Raw genomic sequence first — 22,026 nt, 5'->3', positions numbered from 1 at the left:
TCCCCCCACCTCCCTGTTATGCCTTGTTAAGCAATTGCTCAACCTATACTCATTGTGCAATTCCAACCTTCCAAAACTTTTTGTTGCACATATGCAAACCACGTTTTCCACTGCGCTCTAGAATCTAGAATTAACAACAGTTTCTCATTTTTCTCTTCTTCACTTTAGAGGGGGCTATGTGCATGAGGAAAAAAAAAATCCACTGCTCGATAAGCATTCACTGAAAATGAGGTTTTCCATGATTTCATCTGGTTATTTCTGAGTTTACTATTATTTAAGAAACATTTGGATTTACTCTTAGGCAGCTAAAGATTAGTTTTTCCTGTCACTGACAACAACGATATCACACATACAAAAATCAAACCTTCAAAAGCCTCTGTTCCAAATGATTTCAATTCTGGAATATTTGGAGCACTTCAAAGTGGCAATCCCTACTTTAACAGCCAAAATTCCAATGGAAGCTTGGGTAAATCACAGTGTATCTTGTTAATCACAAACTTTCTTTTTGAAAAACTAAGTTAAATAATCGGCAAGAACAGTAACAGGTGTGTACAAAGACGAGGACAGCACGACAAGGAAACACAGAGGTCAGAAAGAAAAGGACAGATTTCACTCTATAAAAAATTTAAGTTGTACATTATAAAAAATATAAACAGGATTATAAAACAAGCTACAAAATAGGAGAAAATACCTGCAACATATAAAATAAATCTATTTATCAGTAAGAATAATAAATAACAACATAAAAATGGATAGCCACAAATATACAAGTCAGAGAGTAAGAAACATAAACAGACAATAAATATAAAGATCCTTTATTCTACTAGTAAACAAATACAAGTTAAACTGAGATTTTCTTTAAACCCAGAAAGTTAGTAGAAACTTAAAATAGTGATAATAATGCACAGTACTGGTAAGAGTATAAAGAACCACTCATATACTGTTAACTGGAGTGTAAATTGGTATGATCATTCTGGAGGGCAATTTGGCAGTATTTGTCACAATAGTAAACATGTATACAGATGTCTTTTGACAAAGCAATTCTACTTGTAGGAATCTATTCTACAAGAGCAGTCCTGGAGTATACAAAGATTTAAGTACTTGTAAGAACAAGGAAGTTCACTTTAGCATTGTTTGTAATAACGGAAAGTGGACATCATGTAACTTGAAAAAGAATGGTATAGATTTACATGTACTGATTAATAAACAACTCCAAGGTATACCAAGAAAAAAAAAAAAAAAGGAATGTGTATATAGCATGCATTTTTGTTTTATTAGAAAAATCAACACTGTGTTTGTATGTCTGTAAAGATGGTTACCAAACTGTTAACAGCATTCATCTTTGGAAGAGAGGGACTTGTAACTCTTATTTTCTATAGTTCTATATTATTTTAATATTACTGCAGAGTATTAATTACTTTTGTAGTTACAAAGTAAAGACAGACCACCTTCTGTTTCTGACCATGATGGAGTAACTCGTAGTCCTCCCACCATAAACAGCTATAAAGCACAGGAGGCAGCTATTTCAGGCAGTGGACAACAGGCAGTGCAAGGCTGTGATCCCATTTTTCTCATGAAATGACTGTGATCACACAGTCCTCTGCTTGGGAATAATTTTCCAACCATGACACAGAAAGCTGAATCCCAAGAAAATTATGATACACATGCTGGTGAAGACCACCAAAGCCTTACCAGATAGCAGGTGCTACAGGGCTGAGAGTGAAACGGAGAATATGGGAGGTGCTCGGGGGAGAACATTGCCTAAGGATTGGGGGAGGTGGAGTTTCAATATTGCTGGAGTGAAGAGATTTTAACACCTTTGAGTTAAGATCTGAGATTTCAGAGAGGCCACTCCCTAGAGTTACACCTAAACTAAATCTACATTAATAGATCCTAGCCCTGGCCGGGTAGCTCAGTAAGTTAGGGCATCATCCCCATATGTTAAGGTTGTGGGTTCAATTTCTGGTCAGGGTACATATAAGAATCAACCAATAAATGAATAAAGAAGTGGAACAAAAATTGATGTTTGCCTTTCTCTTCCCCAATCTCCTTAAAATCAATAAAATTTTAAAATTAAAATAAAAGTTATAAAAATAGATCCTAAAACAAAATCTGCAGGGAAGTCAGGGTTTGGAGGTTGACTATCACTAAGTTACTGGAGCTTCAGAAGCATCCTTGGTTTCTATACAGCTACAGTAATAATGTGTAAAAACCAAGCCTACACAAGTTCAAGATGATTGGGTAGTAATTTAACTACCTGTTAACATTAACCAAACCAAACCAAACCAAACAACAAAAAAACCTCTCCAGAGGAGGATAACAAGCTCCAGAATCTCTCTAACAAATTATCCACAATCTCTAGTGATTTAAAACAAAAATCACTGACGAGCATTTGAGAGCTTCCTCCCCAGCATGTGTGTCAGTTTGGCTCAAATAAACTCAAAAATTCTCAAAAAAAAAAAAAAAAAAAAGGAAAAAAAAGAAAAAAACGGTCACTAGACACAAAGAAAGGAAAATGCAATTCATATTCATATTCAGTAGAAATCAAGTGTGAGATGCCACAGATGTTGGAACTGGCAGACAAAGACTTTAAAGCAACTATTACAAATATGTCCAAAATATTGAGAAAAATGTTCAAAAAATTAAAGGAAAATATGATCTGAATGAGCAAACAAATAGGAAATATAGGCAGAGAAAATTATTTAAAAGAACCAAGGAGAAATTCTTTTTTATTTTTATTTCTTAACATTATATTTCTTTTTAGAGAGAGGGGAAGGAGGGAGAAAGAGAGGGAAATAAACATGGATCGGTTTGTCTCTTGTATGTCCCAACAGGGGACCAAACCAGTAATCCTGACTGGGAATCGAAGCAGTGACCTTTTGCTTTGTAGGACAACGCCCAGCCCACTGAGCCACGCTGGTGAGGGCCCAAGGAGAAATTCTTGAACTGAAAAGCAAAACACTAATGAAATAAAAAGTTTAAGGGTAAGTTTAAAAGCACATTGGAAATGGCAGAAGAGTAAGTGAAATTGAAGACAGATCAACAGGAGCTAAGTAATCAGAGACAAGAGAGAAAAACTAAGATAAATGGAGTCTCATAAATCTGTGGGACTATGTCAAAACGTCTAACATACACGTAATTGAAATTCCAGAAGAGGAGAGGGTAACTGAGGCAGAAAATGGAATAAAGTCTGAAAAACACCAATTTACAAATCCAAGAAGTGAACATCAAAGAGGATAAATGTAAAACTACACCTATGCACATCCCAATCAAACTTTTGAACACCTACGATAAAAAGAAAATATTTAAAGCAACCCCCATGAAATGATACATTACACAGGGAGACATAAGAATGTTGATTTCTCAAGAGAAAACAGTGGGCGCTAGGTAATAACAGAACCACATCTTGATGCTGAAAGAAAAAGCCTTCAATCCAGAATTCTAGTAAAAAAAATGCTTTAAAACCAAAAATATAAAGAAATAGAGACATGTTTAGATAAACAAAGGCTATGGGAATTTGTCACCAGCCAACCTGCTTATGTCCTGTAGGCTCAAAAGAAATGATATCAGGTGGAAACTTAGATCTACTACTGAAAAGAATGAGAATCAGTAAGTATTGTAAATGAATTAATGTAAAAGTATATGTTTTATTTTTGTTTGTAACTTTAACTGTTAAGTAGAAATAATTCATGGTACAGTAGTTTATAAAGTATAAAAAGAAAAAGGTAAGACAACTGTAAAAAGCAAAAGGGAATGGGTACATGGAATCATATTGTTTTAAGGTTATTACATTTGCAGCGTGTAGCAGGAAATAGGAAGCATAAAGTGTAAAGTGTAAAATACAATACTGACACTAAATATATTCTGAAAATTAAGAATGCAAATTGCTAGTCCTAGAAAATCCACTGAAAAAAATGAAAAAGAATATAGTTAAGAAGAACAAAAGCAAAGATTTCTTAAAATAGAAAAGGCAGTCAATCATAAAGGGAAATTTTGAAAAACTTTACTTCACCAAAATTAAACACTTTTGCTTTTCAAGGTTCTATTAAAAAAAAAAAAGAAAAAAGAAGGCCAACCAGACACTGCAAGAAAATATTCACTGGAGATATACCTGACAAAGATTTGTCTCCGGAACATATAAAGAACTTTTATAACATATCAATATCCCAATTTTTAAAAACTGGGCAACAGATGTGGACACTTCCCAAGTGAAGATATATAATTTACTAATACACACATGAAAAGATGCTTATCATTAATTAGGAAAATGCAAATTAAACAGATACCATTTCACACTTACTAGAATGACTAAGATTATAAAGACTAGAAAACCCTGGCTGGTTTGGCTCAGTGGATTGAGCGTCGGCCTGCGAGCTAAGTGTCGCTGGTTCGATCTTCCAGTCAGGGCACATCAGAGAAGGAAAACTCTGACTCCAAAAAACCTCCGCTGCCTTGCGGCATACCTCTTCAGGGGAAAGGCCAAGGGAGTAAACCCCGACAGAAAATCCGGAGCCGGAGTCCCTAAGGCGGTTTGACGTTGTAGTCAACACCGGCAACTCCTGCGGCGCACCTGAAGCCAAGCTGTATTGACTCCGTCTTTCCCTTGGACCCTTCAGCTGCGAAGAGAGGGGGGGTCTGCTGCATGGGCAACAGCAGACCCTCCATATCACCCTGCCCAGGCTCTGTAGCTTCAGCTTCACTGGAGAGGACACTCCAGCGTCATCGCAAGATGTCGATTCAACACGGGAGGAGACAGATACCGTGTCACTCCCGAGTCGGACTGCACAGCCATTCTCGGCGGTGCAGATAGACTCTTAAGAAGCTACACCATCGTCTCTCGAGACGGACGGCTGCCGACTATAAAGACTAGAAATAGCAAGTGTTGGCAAAGATATGAAGCAACTGGAACTGTCATATATGGCTAGTGGGAGTACAATATGGTGAAATCGCTTCGGAAAATAGTTTGGTAGTTCCTTTAAAGTTATATATACTTATCGAATGACTGAGCAATTCTATTTCTAGCTATTTATCCTACAGAAATGAAAACATATGTCCACAAAGGACTTGTACATTCGTGTACACAGCATCTTTATTTGTAACAGCCAAAAATTTAAAACAACCAAAACGTCCATCATGAAGTGAATGGATCAACAGGTTGTGACATATCTATGCAATAAAAGGGAATGAACTACTCCTGGCTGGTGTGGCTCAGTGGACTGAACACAGGCCTACAAACCAAAAGGGTGGCCAGTTCGATTCCCAGTCAGGGCACATGACTAAGTTGCACGCCAGGTCCCCAGTTGAGGGCGCATGAGAGGCAACCGCACATTGATGTTTCTCTCCCTCTCTTTCTCCTTTCCCCTCTCTCTAAAAACAGATAAATACAATAAAATAAAAATAAAATAAAATAAAATAAAGAAATCTTGTAAGAAAGAAAAAAGAATAGATTTTATTTAAAAAAAAAGGGAATGAACTACTGGAAAAACACAACAACATGGATGAATTTACAGATATTATGTTGAGTGAAAGAACAAAGACATACAAATACATACTGTATGGTTCCATTTATATAAAATTCTCGAACAGGCAAAACTAATCTATAATGAAATTAATTAGATCAGTGGTTGCCTGGGACAGGGAGGAGGACTAGAGAGATTAACTGCAAAGGGGCACTCAGGAATATTTTGGGAAGATGGAAATATTCTGTATGTTGACTGGGATAGTCTTTACATAGATGTATACGTACATAAGCACATTCAAATGTATGATATTGTATGTAAATATATATCAATAAGTTGATACAGTAAAGATATAAACTTGAAATATTTTTTCAAATAGATAGTTATGAAGTAAAAATATAATACATATTCCTTGACATACATGAGAGATCATATTAGTAAAGAAAATTTAAAAGGGTGGGACAGGAAGTAGTGAGGCAGCTATTTTTATGTCAATAGTTAAGACTTTTCTCTTAAGTATCATGCATCTTCCTATTTACCAAGTTCAATTTCATTTTTCATCATGGCCATATTTATTGTCCAGCCAAAGACTGTTTGTATGTATGCATGTAAATAGGTAGGCATGCTTACTGTGCTGATTTTCTGGTTTTTATGCATCAGTTATTCCCATCAGCCAACTCCAAGAGTAAAAGTTCATCTATAAGAAATCCTGCCTGCAAAGTTTGGAGCGCAGGGCATTGTCCTGATCTTCTTGTCCTTGGAAGTTTCACTAACACTACTCTTAGACATTTTTTTTTTTCTTTTGCCCTTCCAAAATGATATATAGCATGCAATGCATATATTCAGTCTCTCTTAGAGCACTCATGGGTTTGGCAAAAATAAATCAAGTTGTCTCTCTGAAGACTCATATTCTAGACCAGCAATTTTCAACTGGTGTGCCACAAGAAAATTTTTTCATAATGTATTCTTTTTAAAAAAAAGATTTTATTATTTTTTAGAGAAGGGAAGGGAGGGAGAAAGAGAGGGAGAGAAACATCGATGTGCAAGATACATCAATCGATTGCCTCTTGCATGCCCCCAGTGGGAACCTAGCCCGCAACACAGGCATGTGCCCTGATTAGGAATTGAACCAGCAACCTTTTGGTTTGTAGGCTGGCACTCAATCCACTGAGCCACACCAGTCAGGGCAACAAAAGCATTTTTAAAGCAGGTAATACCTGGCTATTTGGTCAAGGGCACTGACCTCTTTTCCCTTAGATTGTCAAATAAAAAAACGACAACAGTCAACCCAACAATAGCCCTCTGGTATAAAACAATCACAATTATACCTATTTTTGTCCGATTGGTAAAAAATATACATTTTTTGGTGTGCTGCAGAATTTTAATAATCAGTTTATGTATCCTCCGAGATGAAAAAGGTTGAAAATCAATGTTCTAGACACCCAGGTATCTTGGGACCCAGGACACTCCAAGATTTGAAGAACATCCAACCCAGAGAGGTAAATTCAATATGAGCACCCACTCCCCTCATACAAACTTTTTACTTCTTTGTTCATTCTCAGGAACTATTATGGGAGACAAGACAAGACCATCTTTCTGAACCAGGCCAATGGTTTTCAAGCCCCTGGTGAGAAATCAAGTTCCCAATGAAAATTAAGGTGGGGGGGAGGGGGAGGTGGGGGGGGGACTGTCAAAGCTGAGAACTAGAAGTACTAAGGAATATATTTGTTCAACCACTCTACTACTGTATTTATATTCAATTAAGAGTGTGTACTCTAGATCTGAATTGTTTGGACTTGATTCCTTTATTCTTTTTTTATTTTTTATTCCTCACCGAGGACATTTTTATTTGCTTTTTTTAGACGGAGAGAAACATCCATGTGAGAAGCATCAATTTGTTGCCTCTGGATGCACCCCGACGGGGAATCTGCGCTAAGACTGGGGATCTACCCATCCAGACTGAGGGTTGCATGTGTCTGTACCTGGACAGGGGATGAACGTGCAACCAAGGTATGCACCCTGACGGGTAATCAAACCGAAACCTCTCGGCTACAGGATGACACTCTAACCACTGAGTCACACAGGCCAGGGCTGGTTCCTTTATTCTTAGCTGTCATCCTGAGCAAGTTCTTCTTATAGTCCAAATTCCCAAAGGGCTTTTGTGAAATTTAAATGAGATAATGTAAAGCATTTAAACAGTGTCTAGCAGATGATAAGCACTTACTAAAAGTAAGCTGTTTAGCTCAGGGTCCTTTTGGGAAAGGAGATTCATATGTGACTCTTCATATACATTGAGGAAAAATGTATTTATAGCATTCTGAATGTAACTTCTTTCTGAAGAGCTCAGAAAGCTGTTAGACACAATGGAGGGAAAAGTAATGAACTCTCAGGTAATATGCTCTATATTCCAAAGGTAAAGATAGAATCAGGAAGACTATTTGTATCAGAAATCTTTATTATTTTTACCTGTGCCAAAATCTTTGCCTGATGGCTGTAACCCTGGCTGCCACCAAATTCCAAAAAAACAGTGGTTCTCAAAGTGTGGAACCCAGACCATCAGCATCACCTGAGAAGTTGTTTAGAAATGCAATTTTTTTCTCTCCTCCTTCCAACTACTCAGAAACTATTGGAATGGCACCCAGCAAATGGTTAACAAGTTCCCCATGTGATTTTGATGAATGCTAAAGTGTAAGAATTACTATCCTAGAACACAAAGTATACCTAGTCATTGAACTATCCATAGCATGGGCATAGAGAGAACTGAGTTCAACAGGGCCCATTTGGCGAATCAGATTGATAAATTAGGCAGTAACTTATATAATCAGAGATCAGAGAAAGTGGAAGTGGTAATCAGTGATTTTATAAATTTATAAACAATTAGTAAAGAGGTGAAAGAGAGCACCAAAAAAGGTAAGGTAGAGCAATGATGAGGTAGACAGAAACACACAATTTAGATTTAGTCAGAGGCAAAGGGTCACTGGTGAAATGAAACATCTAATGAAGCAGCTCATCATCAAAGTATTTATTACACCTAAAGTGAGAAGAGGGGAAAAATGTCTGAATTTATAACATTTTCTAAATATAAACCAGAGGACGTTTCAAAACATTGTTATAACTTTTACTAAGTTTATAGCTATATCAGGGCTCCTTCGATTAAATAGGCAAAATAGAGAAGGAAAGAGATACTATAGTTCATAGTTCATTTCTAATATCTGGCTGAAAATGACTTTTTAAGATAGCTATGAATTGATAGAAACTGAATGACAGGGTGAAAACAAACAAAAATCTTATCTAATGTGGTGTGACAGAGGAAGATACGTGTTCTTAGTGCCTACAAAGTAAAGTGCTACACCCCTCCCAAGCTTCTGGAAGTTCTCATCTCATTCAATATAAAAATAAAACACCTCTTATATATACATGGGTAACCAGAAAGAGTTCAAAAGTTACTCACAAATAGCTTTTACAAATCATGAAGAAGTAAACAGATGAGCATTTCAATGGTAAAATGGACAAAGAGGATAAGGCAATTTAATACAATTATATATATAAATACATATAACTAATAAGCATAATACTTTTTAATCAAAGAATGAAAGTCAAAACAGTGAGATACCATTTTTTGTGCATCTCTGGCAAAGTTAAAAAAAAAAATTAAACCATTTAAGCATTAGTGAAAATGCCAGAAAACAAACACTCATTTTCTGCAGTTTAAATAATTATACCTTTTTTGGAGGGTAATTCAGCATTACCTATTAAAAGTCTTACAAATCTGCATACCCTCTTTGACCTATTAATTCCACTTTAAAAATTTACCTTATGAACTAATAAAAGACACATGTGAAGATTTTTTTTATAAGGTCTCCTGAGATGGCATCATTTATAAAACTGAAAAATCAGTAACTTCCTAAAATGTCTCATGATTGGGGACTAAACAAATACTAGGTTATGTCCACAGAAGTTGATATGATGCAGCCATTAAATCTCATGTTGTAGGTAAATGGAAATATATTCAGGATATACTTATTGCTAAGTGAACAAAGTAGATTACAAAACAGTATATACAGTTTGATTCTATTTCTGTTTAAAAGCAAAAATATCTGTCTATCCATCTATCTAACTGTTATACAAGGACCAACGAATCTTTTATTTTCCTTTTACTAATCTTGATTTCTCTAGTATTTCTAAAATGAATACCTATTTTATAACACAGGTTATTTTTATAATTAAAAAACAATAAAAAGCATAAACTTCCGAGTTAACTCTATTTCCAATATCCAAACTGAAGTGACCAAATGAAATACACAGAGTCTATCCCCCTTGACCCATGATCCCTCCTTTGTCTACTGTGTTCACTGCTATGGTTGTGTTATTTAGAGCAGTGTCTGATGCACAGCAGTCGATAGCTATTAAAGTGGAAAATACCATCCATATGCCACAACATAAAGTATTATAGTCAGATGAATAGATAGGTAGAAGCAGGTCATTAAGAGTCAATTTACTACTTCCTTTTCTAAGAAAGAGACTTTTGAAAAAATTTCATTTTGTTTGATGTTAGTTTGTAAATATAGAATGATTTTTGTATACTGACTTTATATCCAGAAACTTTTGACTTCATATCCAGAAACTTTGTTAAATTCACTTATTAATTATAATAATTTATCCTTATTTTCTTTTGGATTTTTTAAGCATGTATCATATTATTTGCAAACAAGGATAGCTTTATATTTTTCCTTACCAATAGTCTTTTTTTATACTTAATTTTGTTTCTTGTCTTACTGGACTGGCTAGGACCTCCAACATAAGCTGAATGGAACTGGTAATTAATCACCCTTGTCTCGTTCTATTTCTTGAACTGCTTGCTGGTTACACAGTTGCTCACTTTGCATTGAGTCTTTATTTTATGCATTTTCATATTTATAGTTCATAATTTAAAAGGTTAAAAAAAAGAAAAAGAAAGCAGCAGGATAAGTAAACAATGAAGAGCCTGGCAAAATTCTCCACTTTTAAAGGGTGCATTAATTTCACACTGCTGCTGTAATAAATTACCACACATTTAATAGCTTAAAACAATACAATTTATTATCTTATAGTTCTGGAGGTCAGAATTCCCAAAACCAAGGTGTTGACAGGACTGTGTTCTTTTTGGAGGATCTATGGGAGGAGAATCTGTTTCCTTGCCTTTTCTAGCACCTAGAGGCCATCTGTATTCCTTGGCTCATGGTCCCTTCCACCACTGTCAAAGCCAGCAGCGCACTATCTACAAATCTCTCTGTGACCTCTGCTTCTATCATCACATCTTCTTTTTCTGACTCTGACACTCCTACATTCTCATGAGGACTCCTGTGATAGGCACACCTGGATAAGCCAGGTGATCTTTCTACCTCAGGATCCTTAACTTAATAACATCTGCAGAGACTCTTTTGCCTTGTAGGGTAATATATTTAACAGGTTTCAGGGATTAAAGATGTGGGGCACATTTTGATCCACCTACTACAGTCTGCCTACCATAAAGTGTGAGGACATGGGGTAGATGCAGAACACTACTTGGAAGCTTTTTCACTGCTAGTAAGCAGTACCACTCACAATCAGCAGTTCAGAGAGGCCCAAGGTAAGTGGCCAGAGAGTAGAATTTCTTCTTGACATGGTAGGCCATAGCTCCATGAAGGAGGTCAGAGAAACTGCCATATCATTTATGTGAAACAAATATTAGACACAGGAAACTAGCTCTGGTATAATAGCTCTACAATATACAGAACAGAAAATGTAGAAAATAAATTCATTTATTGAAATTGCATACCAGTTGGCTTCCTCCTCAATCCCTTCAGGGTGGTGACTTAGTATTACAAACTTATATCAACCACCTCAGACTTGAGAAGGAGACTCTAATATTTGGAGACAAAGAAGGCACCCAGTGAGAATCTACTTAACCTGTTCTGGAGAAAATATCAGACCTGAGTAAATCTTTTTTTTTGTTTGAAGAAATATAAATGGCCAAAATAGATTGTAGAAATCCAACATAGGGCCTATAAAAAGTTTGCAACATAAAAAAAGGGAGAACATAGCATGCAGAGAGACAGAGAAACAAAGCACATTTGGAAAGAAAAGTGTCAGGTGAAGAAGACAGTATCTGTTTTATTCTTACAATTGAATTTTTAAAATCATAGAATCTGTGAAGTATGCTGAAAGATGAATGACCAAAACAAAGACAAAAAGGACCTGGAAAAAAGGCAGGCAAGAATATAAACACTACAGGATAAGATAAGAAAGTAATGTAAGGGAACAAAATGAAATAGCAGGCTTAAAAACTGAATTAGAAGAAGTAAAGAGTAGAATCAGCACTATAAAAATCTGAACCAATTATAGAAAGGACAAAGTTGAGAAGCCCTCCAAGAATGCAGAGGCAAGGCAGTAAGCAATTAAAATGACAGAAAGAGAGACGCAGAAGACAGAGAATGGGAATCCAATACATCAGGGGAACAAATTACTGAAGAATAGAACAAACAGAACATTAGCAATCAAGGACATAAGAGATGAAACCTTTCTGGTTCAAAGACAGAGCTGGGTGTGCATACTATTTTTTAATAAAATTTTATTTATTTATTTTCAGATAGAGGGAAAGAGGGAGAAAGAAAGATTCATCAATGTGGTTGCCTCTCACATGCCCCCAACTGGGGACCTAGCCTTCAACCCAGGCATGTGTCCTGACTGGGAATTGAACCGATGACCTTTCTGTTCGCAGGCTAGCACTCAATTCACTGAGCCACACCAACCAGGGCTGGATATGCATATTTAAAAAGCTCACTGGGGCCCTAATCTGGGCATCTCAGTTGGTTGGGCGTTGTCCTGCAAATCGAAGTGTAACTGGTTCAATTCCTGGTCAGGGCACATGCCTGAGCTACAGTTCAGTCCCCAGTTGGGGCACATATGAGGGGCAGCCGATCAATGTTTCCCTCCCTTTCTTTCTCCCTCACTTCTCCTCTCTCTAAAAAACATCTTTAAGAAAAAGAAAGAAAATAAAATAACAACTCATTAGGTACCATGAGAAATTAAGCACAGAGCCCAACACTTAAATATATCTTCATAAAATCTGAAATTCAAGACTAGAAAAAATTACCCATTCTGTACCAAAAAAAAAAAAAAAAAAAAAAATCCCTACCAAAAAAAAAAAGGAAAATCAGACTTTTCTCCAATTTTTCTAATCATTAATGCAATGAAATAATATTTATAGTTTTAAGGGGGAAAAAAAAGTAAACCTAAGCTAAGTTGCCATTCATGTACAAGGACAAAATAAGAACAATTTCAAGACACAAGTATTCAAAAACTGGTCATAAAGAATGTCCTTAATATATTAATAAAAAGAGCAAAGTAAGGAAGAGATCAATTTGACCATATAGCTACACATATGTACAAATATGTTTCAATGGGCACAGAAGTGGTCTAAAAACATAACTATCTAATTGTTAGCAGCAGTTATCCCTGAACGGTGGCTTTTGACTATTTACTATTGTGAATTGTTTCATTCTTTAGCATAAGTATGTGTTTTACTACTGTATTTTACAAGTCATTTTAATTTTTAAAAAGCATCCATGACATCTTTGCTGAACAAAATTCATCAATGTTGCATTTGAATAACAGATTAATGAAAATAAAGAACATAAAAATGGGAAAGCCATAGAATAAAAAGACTGATGATAAGCACTAAAAACACTTAGTATAAGTTAATTCTTAATAATTATTGTAAATTTAGAAACATAATGCAACTGGGTGAAAAAGAAAATACATATTGTAAACAGTTCTAATTTCTGCATTTTAAATATGGGATAGTCAATTGTTTATATTCTTTTATTTTTGGTATTGATACTTTCAGAATATGTTTTTCAAAAAATTAGTTACTGGGAGCTAGCACTTACAACACATATTTTCCAGACCACCAAACAACAAAGAGAATATTTTACCCAAACTATATGCACAAAACAACAAGGGTATGTAAAAAACATAAAACAAGAACAAAGTATACATTGTAGGGTTCCAGTTTTACGAAAGGAAAACAGTAAGTACACACATAAGCATGAACAGAAAAAGACTGGAAGGACACACACTAAACTATTAACACTGGTTAATTTTAGGTGGCAGTTTGTAGGTGATTTTTATTTTCTTGTGGTTTTTTTTTTTTTTTTTTTTGTATTTTCTATTTAAAACATGTTTTTGGTAATTATATGAACAACAAACAATGTGCCAAAAACGTCATTTAACAAATAAGCAAGCAGATAAGTCAGGACTTCCAAAAGTTGGACAATTTAAGCCTCATTTAACCTCAACTACATTTTTTATTAATGACAAAGTTTCCTGGGATCCTATATTCAGACAAAAAGCAAAGATGACTGTGAGAATGAATGGGATGAGATGTGAGACTTACGACCTTACGATGTGACTTATACTTTATTTCCTATCAAGCTGAAGAGTGGCCTCAGCACTAGCTTGTTGGGAAGTTCTTCACTTACTTCTTGGTCAGACAATATACGGAGAAGAAAAAGAACATCACACAGATTAAGCTACCTGGGGATGCTAGAATGAGGATTGCTTCCATATACTTATGAAATAAATGCTTTGGTATTCATTAAATAACTGGAGCTTTAGAGCCTAAGGAAGGATGGGGCCTGTCACTAAATAGATCCTTGTTTAGTACCACCTGTAGCTAGCCATACAGTCACATGCATGTATTTTAAAGATGATAATTAAGCTTTTTTGATACTAAGGCACAATATGAACTCAACATCTTTATCCTAAAAGAGTTTCCTTATCACCACTTTTCCTATCTGCTTATAGGGTTGTTGGGGTTTCAATGAGAAAATGCATGTAAACAGCTTAGCACTGTGCCTGGAACATGATTAGTGATTACAAGAGCTTAAATTTATTATTATTATAGTTTGATTACTTTTTCAATCACTTAAGCAGGAAGGACAGAGTTTTACTTGTTTTGCTTTCAGGAGGGCTATTTATTATTTCCTTCAAAGTTTGTTATTATGAACAATTCAAACATATAAACAAGCAGAATACTATAATGAATTCAGGTTTAGTAATAATGATCAATACTTAACCAATAATAATTATCAAGTTTAATACTGACCAATATCTGGCCTTTTTTCATTAATATTCCTCTCCACCATACTCCCCAGATTATTTTGAAGTAAATCCTAGACATCAAATCATTCATCAAAACATGAGGTTCTGAAGTCATACAGATAAGGGTTCTAATCTACTTTACTAGCCATATGACCCTGGGGGTGCTACTTAACCTCTGAAGTTAGATGCCTAGTAACCACTCAATGAATTTAAGATCACTTTCTTTCCCCTGGTTGGCTCTAATTGGTTTGCAACATCTGCAATGTTTCTCTGATAATGTAACCGGCTCCACTACTGCTTTCAACCTAATCTGTACTCCTTACCTTACTTCTGGATAATCCTAATGGCAATCTGCTTTCTCACCTCTTGCTCATCCCATATCTGGATTTTCTACTGGGGTTTGTTTATTTTAGGCAGAATATTAATCTTGCAAGATGTTTAGTAAGTCAGAAAGATCAAGGGTGAAGCAAGTTTGGAAAAGACTGCAAAGACTATCCTTCTCACAACGTACGCTGTATGAAAAAGCTCCAAGAAGTCTTGTAGTAATGAGTCCTGTTTAACACTGCTTTAACCTAACTTACATGATCATGGAACTATTTCACCCAACAATTAAGAACTTACAAACCTAGAATTCACAGAATATGCTTGGCATGTTCTAGAATATACAATGACATGTTAACGACAAATCAGTACTTCTTAAGCAATGCCTTCATTGGGATACTAATAAGCTCAACAAAATTTCAAGAGTTCCCCCTTAATTATAGGTTCAAATTAACTTACTTGCTTCTGACATGTTTGTATATGCCATAAACTACCTCCCAAACTAGGAGGAACATTGCCTTATACGTCTGGATCTTACATGTTGTGTGTGCAAGACAGTGTAATGTAGACATGCTTGGTAATTATCTGTTAAATGAGCATCAAGGCTGGACCAAACATGCGATTAATCTTGACCAGCAATGACGCTGCTCATGTTGCTGTTGCTCATGTTGCTGCTACTCATGAATCCTTGAGATATTTTACATTTCTTGGGCGTGAACACTAGAAGCTAGAGAAAATGCCTATGTTTTTCAGATTTCTAAAAGGTCAAGAGTTCCTAAAGATTCCCTCTGATACAGCCATACTAATATTCTAGGTCAGTTATGGAGATGATCCATGAGTTTATCATCATTCTTCACTCTTCTCTTGAGTTTCAGTCATCTTTTTTAAAAAAAAATAAAGGTACTAATACCTATATGGCAGGCTTTTTGTGAAGACTTAATGAAATACCTAGGCCAGGGGCTGATATACACTAGATATTCAAGAGATGTTATTTTTCCCTGCCATGAAGAATAAAGCAGAATAAAAGAAAAAGAAAGGTGAGTAACATACTGAGTAACTAGGGAAGACCTCTCTAACAAGGTGGCATTCAGAAGGGGGTGAGAGAGCCACACTGCTATCTCTGGGGACAGTGTTTTCCAGGTTAAGAAGAAAGCAAGTGCAAAAGTTCTTAGACATGAGTGAGCACCTTGTCTGAGGAACAGCAATGCCAATGTGACTAGAGTATGTTGGGCAAGAGGAGCAATAGCAGCTGAGGTCAGAGAGTTAAAAGGGTATAGGCGGCATCGGATCATCAAGGGTATTGTAGGCTGTTGCTAAAACGTTGGCTTTTACTTTAAGTGAAGGGAGCAGCTATAGAAGGCTTTAAACAGAGATGTGACATGAACTTACTGATGTTTTAAAAAGAACATTCCAGCTGTTGTGCTGAAAACAGACTGGGGAGTAAGAGGAGGGATGAACTAGAGAAACCAGTTAGAGGGTACTTTGATGAACTGGAGTGCAGTGGTAAGAACAAGTTGCACCTACATTTATTTTGAAAGTAAAGACATGAATTGCTGATGCATTAGTTATGGAGGTGTGAGAAAAAGAAAGGAACCAAAAATAACCCCAAGATTTTTCACCTGAGCGACCCAAAAGTCAAAGTTGCCATTTATCAAGGTGGACAGACTGAAGAAAAACCAGGTTTTGGGCAGGAAAATTCAGGAGTTTAGATCTGGGGATGTTATACGTGACACACCTATTTCACAGTCCTTGGAGCGGAGCCCTACCTTAGTCTCAATGAGCTAGAACTGCAAGGGTAGCCTGAGGGTCACTCCTACAGGCTGAGGCCATGAACTGCTGGCTCTGTTGTTCTCAGGCCACATCATATACTTATCACGTAGCGACACTGAGACTGGGAGAGCTGAGGAGGACATAGGACTTAGGAAGTCTGAAGCTGGTTAGGCGTTCTTCCTTGTTCTGCACTAAAAGATAGCTAATCCAAGAGCCAACTCTCAAAAGCGCCCTTCAGAGACAAGTCCACTTTGTGATCACATAAAGACAGTATGTGGATCCCAACTCAAGCCATGGTTGTCCAGTTTGTCTTCAAACTGAACGTAAACGTTGTGTTAGCTATCCTCAGCCTTACATACTACAACTCCCTATTCTTATTTCCTTCTGAAACTAGAAGAGCAAGATTTCATTCCAACTTTTCATTGGAAAAGCATAAAATGAATATTTCTCTTGCTCTCACATTCCCCAAATCCATTAATCATTTAATGTAGCCAAATAATATGGGTTTTTGGTATGTCAATGTCTAGAACCTTTATCTATTTACAGAAATTTAACCAAAGGGAATATATATAAAAATTCTGTTATAAAGAATCACTTTACTATTGATAGTACAAAGATTGGAAATAATCCTTTGGTTCAATAAAGCAAAGATTGGTTAAGGAAATATTGGCATATAAAAGATATTAAGTGATCATAAAAATGATTCCATATAAGAACACATTAAAAGTATTAAGTAAAAAAAGCAGATTACAAATAATATGTACAATATGACCCCCAGTTTTGTTTTTAAGTAAGTGTGTACTAGAAGTTAAATCTGATTATGTCTTGGATGATCAGCAAAAATAACTGATGTTACCTCTGGATAGAGGGGTTATACATTTTTTTCTTTTTACTTATCTACAAGGAACTTACACTCTTTTCTATTAAGAACAAGCTAAAAAATGTTTTTGAGATTTTTAAATTTGTATTTATTTTTTAGAGAGAGGGGAAAGGAGGAAGAAAGGGAGAGAAATATTGATCAGTTGTCTCTCGCATGGCCCCAACCAGGGACCTGGCCTGCAATTCAGGTCTGCCCTGACCAGGAATCGAACTGGTGACCTTTCGGTTTGCAGGCCGGTGCTCAACCCACTAAGCCACACCAGCCAAGTTTAAAATTTTTTATATTCAATATAAAATCTCCTTTATTTGCAGTTTATGTTTGGAATTTATTTTCTACTATGTGGCTTTAAAAAAAGACTTCTGAGAAGTCATCTGTGAACTCTTCCCCAAAGGCTTCTCTCTCAAGGGACACAATGCTAACAACTCCACAGACAGCTCAATCCATAGGATTCACCTGAACAGCACAGGGGACTCTGCTCCCAGGGTCTATGGGTGCTGCTTCCCTAGTCTAGCAACTGCTACATGGGAATGTGAAGCAGAATGAAATGCCTTTCTCTCTGCACCTGGCCAAAGACACAACTGTTAAGCAGAGACTAAGTTCCACAGTCCCTACCAAGGCAACAGGCAATGAACTTTGTTTTCCATAAACAGACAGACAAGAAAAAAGTTCAGGTTAAAACGCAGTCCTCAGAGGAAGAAAAATAGAAACCAGGCAGCGGGGAATGCTTCATATTCCTAAAAGCTTTTTTTGTAAGTTAACACATGGTGTCTGCTTCTCTCTAGTCACCTATTTATCACTCTCCTCCTTAGGAAAGGGAAAAAGCTCTGGCTGTTTTCCTAGTGCAGAGTTTTGTGGCCGGGGGGAAGGAGGAGAGGGGGGAGAAGGAGGGTGCTTTAAGCATGATGCAAACCATTTGGAGTTGAGTGAGAGCACTGCCAACACAAGCTGGACTATTTAAACAAGTGAGGAAATGATCGTATATACAACATGCCAGCAAGCACACACACACACCAAAGGAAGTCGAGAGGGTTTTTTTTTTCAGGACACAGAGCTGGATGTCAGCGGCTAAAAGGTCGATATTTTCCCTTAACACCCTTCTCAATGACTTAATCATGTTCCGTTTGCACAGAAAACTTCCCAAGAATAAAAAAGTCTGGAGAATTAAGAGGAAGGGTGAATGGAGAGTGATGTTTGGCCTGGGGCTGACCTTATCCGAGGTTTTCTCCACGTAGCAGGGGTCCTGAGGGGCAGCCAGCAAGGGGACAAAGCCTGAGAGAAGCCGATCCTCTTCCAGAATAAGAAGGGTGAGGTCATCGTCCGGGTCCTTGTACAGTGGCACCTCAGACTGATTCACTGCAGTCAATATGTTACAGAAATCAGCCAGCATCGACCACACATCCACAGCACCCCTGTGAGAAATAAGGTAAGAAAAGAAGAGCGTTCTAAAGAGGGGCCAGTTAAAGTATTCTAAGCACCTGCATGCAGGGAGGTAGTTGTGGCAAATGTTGTCTATGGCTGGCATCTACTAGGAAATCTTACCCAAAAAGCTAGGATACAGAATTGTATCCATGGCAGAAATCTGGTGAATGTGTGTGCATCTATGCAAAATTAAAATTGATTAAGGGGAGTTTTTAATCCTAACCAGAAGGGGAAAAGAATTTAGAGAATCAGTTGCCTAATGCAGGTCCTGTCACCCTTCTAGACATATCCCTACAACACTTACTCAAACACTATAGTCACCCAGTGCCTCCCTGGCTGGGTAGCTCAGCTAGTTAGAGAGCACTGTCCTGATACGCCAAGGTTGTGAGTTTGATTCCTGGTCAGGGCACATACAAGAATCAACCAAGGAATGCATAAATAAGGGGAACAATAAATTGATGTTTCTCTATCTCTCCCTTTCTCCCCAACCCTCGAAAACCAATTTTAAATTTTTAAAAAATTGACACCCAGTGCCTGACACAGCTCCCAGAATTTCCCCACTCCTACCCAGCCAAGTATATGCCACACGGACAGCAAGAGAGTGCAAATCTCCCTTCCTTTTTCACAGCCAGAGGGGCTAGTCACACCACAGAAAGTCCTGTGGTCCCCCCGTGCCTATAATGGTTTAAAAATCTCTTCCTACATAGAAGCAGAAAAACAATTAAACACACATCCAACAAAACCGTCATTCCTAGACTGCCAAGCTTCCCATGCATTTCAGCAGATGGACCAGTATCAGTGCTATCTTGACCATCCTGTTTCCTCTCCTTTCCCTCATCTGTGGAAGGCTAGACACAGGGTAACCAACCATGAAGGTTTGCCTGGGACTGTCCCCGTGTTAGCATTGAAAGCCCCATGTTCCCAGAAACATCCCAGTCCTGGGGAAACTGGAATGGATGGTCATCCTCATTGCATATCACCAGATCCTGGATGACCCTGAGAGGAAACCTTGAAAATGTAAAGTCTGGTTCTCCCCAGTTCAAACTCCAGGGAAGACTTACAAGAAGAGGGTTCATTTCTCTGTCACCATCATTTGTCAAAAACCTACCGTGGTTCAGATCCCTGTTTTTGTGGGAGCTAAGGATCCTTACAGCTTTCCTTTTGCCAGCCCAAGACACAGCTCAAAGAGCCAAACCATGGTCAGATTCGGGGCCTGCCACATCTATAGATATGGCTTTCTTCCCCAGAGGACCACCTAAACAGGGAGTCTGGAGCAGGCAAGTACCCTACAGATGCTAAGCTGTACTCCAAAAGAAGTGAGACCCATAAAAGAATATCAAAGAAATGCTTTACAATTAGGTTCAAGAGGTGAAGTGGTAAGAGGAAAAGAAGCAAGAAGCAAAGAGAGGTATAGAATGAGCTACATCCTGGAATCTTCCCAGACGAGTTACTGCGCATGAGCCAAATCTGCTAGGGAGGGGCCTCAGACCTCAGCCATCTGCTGCTCCTGGGGACTAGGAACCTTGGGGGGATGGCAGTAAGGAGGGCATTCAAGGGACATGCCACTGAAGGTGATGCTGGAAGAGAAAGTGGAGTAGAGGTGTGGAGACTCCCTGACTGGCTCCAGGTGGAAGGAGCCTGCACTGGTTTATTTACTGTAATCACTGCACTAGGAAAAGGCAATGAAATGAAACATCTTGTTTTCAAGAGTGTCCTGGGAACCAGGCGGAACACAGCCCCATTAATCACAGAACGGCACATAATCAACACACGTGTACAGCAGAAGTAACTCTCTTCACAGGCTTTACCCAAGAAAAAGAACATGTTTGGGAAGAATCACCGTAGGGACAAGGGTTTTTTAAAGCTTCTCTCTGCACAGACACCAACAACCAGACTCATTCACAAAGCTCCATCTTTTGGCTCAGCTGGGTTTGGCTGTCAGAAATGTTTAAATATGGAAAAAAATAAACAGTTGCAACACGTTTCTGTGCAGAGATCTGCCTGAGCCCCTTTGTGATGTAATGGGAAACGCGGCATTCAGGCTACCAGCTGTAGAATAAACAGAACTTTGAGGGTTAAAAGGAACTGAACTTTCCACGACCCCATCTGCAGAGAAGAAAATAATAAGAGGAATGATGCACTGCCCCACAGCTCTGATAGTTTATCCTCCAGTCCCGGCTGCAGAGACAAGCACCGGATGTGATAGGGCTGCTCAGGGCTGCCTCCGAGGTTAGCGCTGCCCATGGGAGACGCACAGGGAGGCTCTTCCAGCTCCCCGCTTCCTCCCCCAGTGCCCTGCTGGCCACTTGAGCCCACTGCCTGAGTCTGATCCCACAGCGCTGGTGATCTCTGGCCAACAGGCATTGCTCGGCTGCAGAGCAGCAATTTGGAAAATAAACAGGAAAGACGACAGTGAGAAGGAAGAAGGTGAAAAGTCTCCCAGCTGAATTCTTGGCTTGGGGGCCTTGGTTGGTGCTGTGCAGGTCAAGGCTGCTTCAGGATGTAGCTGGGGGTGGGAGGTGTGGGCAGCAGCATCCTCAGCCACGGAGAGGCAGCAGAAAATTACCCACGGCTGCCACAGTGGGAGGCCCCACATCCCTCTCTCTTCCTCCCACCCCTACCATGTTGGATCTAAGATGAAGAAATATGTGGTACCATGTGGTTCTCATTACCATGCTCCCCTGTCCCCTAAGGCTCAGATAAACCAAAACTGACTCCTCCCAGAGACTGCTGGCCACCACTAGGGACCCCTGCCCACATCTGCCTTTTGCCCATTACCACCCACCCATCTTGTGCCAGAACCTTAAAACTCACTGCAAAATTCAAGGGGATGAGAGTTCCTACTCCAGTGCTGAGGTGTAAGACAGCAGCTGGTGCCAAAAGACATAGGATGTGCCCTGAGTTCCCAACTCCAAAATATCAAGTGGCACCACAGACAAGAACAAAACTAACTAGGCACCCATGGGCCACATGGTGACTCTCCACAGAGGGTGGGGAAGAGGGGAGTGTTAGGAAACTAATACTAAAAGGAAGAGGTGAGATGCCTGAACTCAA

The 22,026-nt window shown here is 38.2% G+C and overlaps 1 protein-coding gene across 2 annotated transcripts in view; it reads right to left on the bottom strand.

The window, feature by feature from the left end:
- Window positions 1-22,026, bottom strand: part of SMG6 (SMG6 nonsense mediated mRNA decay factor) — a 214,824-nt gene that overhangs the window by 80,158 nt on the left and 112,640 nt on the right. For both annotated transcript variants that reach the window (XM_090257748.1, XM_090257749.1), the window contains exon 13: window positions 18,761-18,962. In XM_090257748.1, the coding sequence (XP_090113874.1) occupies window positions 18,761-18,962 (202 nt within the window). The remainder of the gene's footprint in view (window positions 1-18,760; window positions 18,963-22,026) is intronic.

This window comes from Furipterus horrens, unplaced genomic scaffold (assembly GCF_987537825.1).
Source record: "Furipterus horrens unplaced genomic scaffold, mFurHor1.1.pri manual_scaffold_11, whole genome shotgun sequence".
Classification (NCBI taxonomy): Eukaryota; Metazoa; Chordata; class Mammalia; order Chiroptera; family Furipteridae; genus Furipterus; species Furipterus horrens.
Note: the sequence above shows the minus strand (reverse complement) of the source record. Positions and strands in the feature narration are given on the sequence as shown.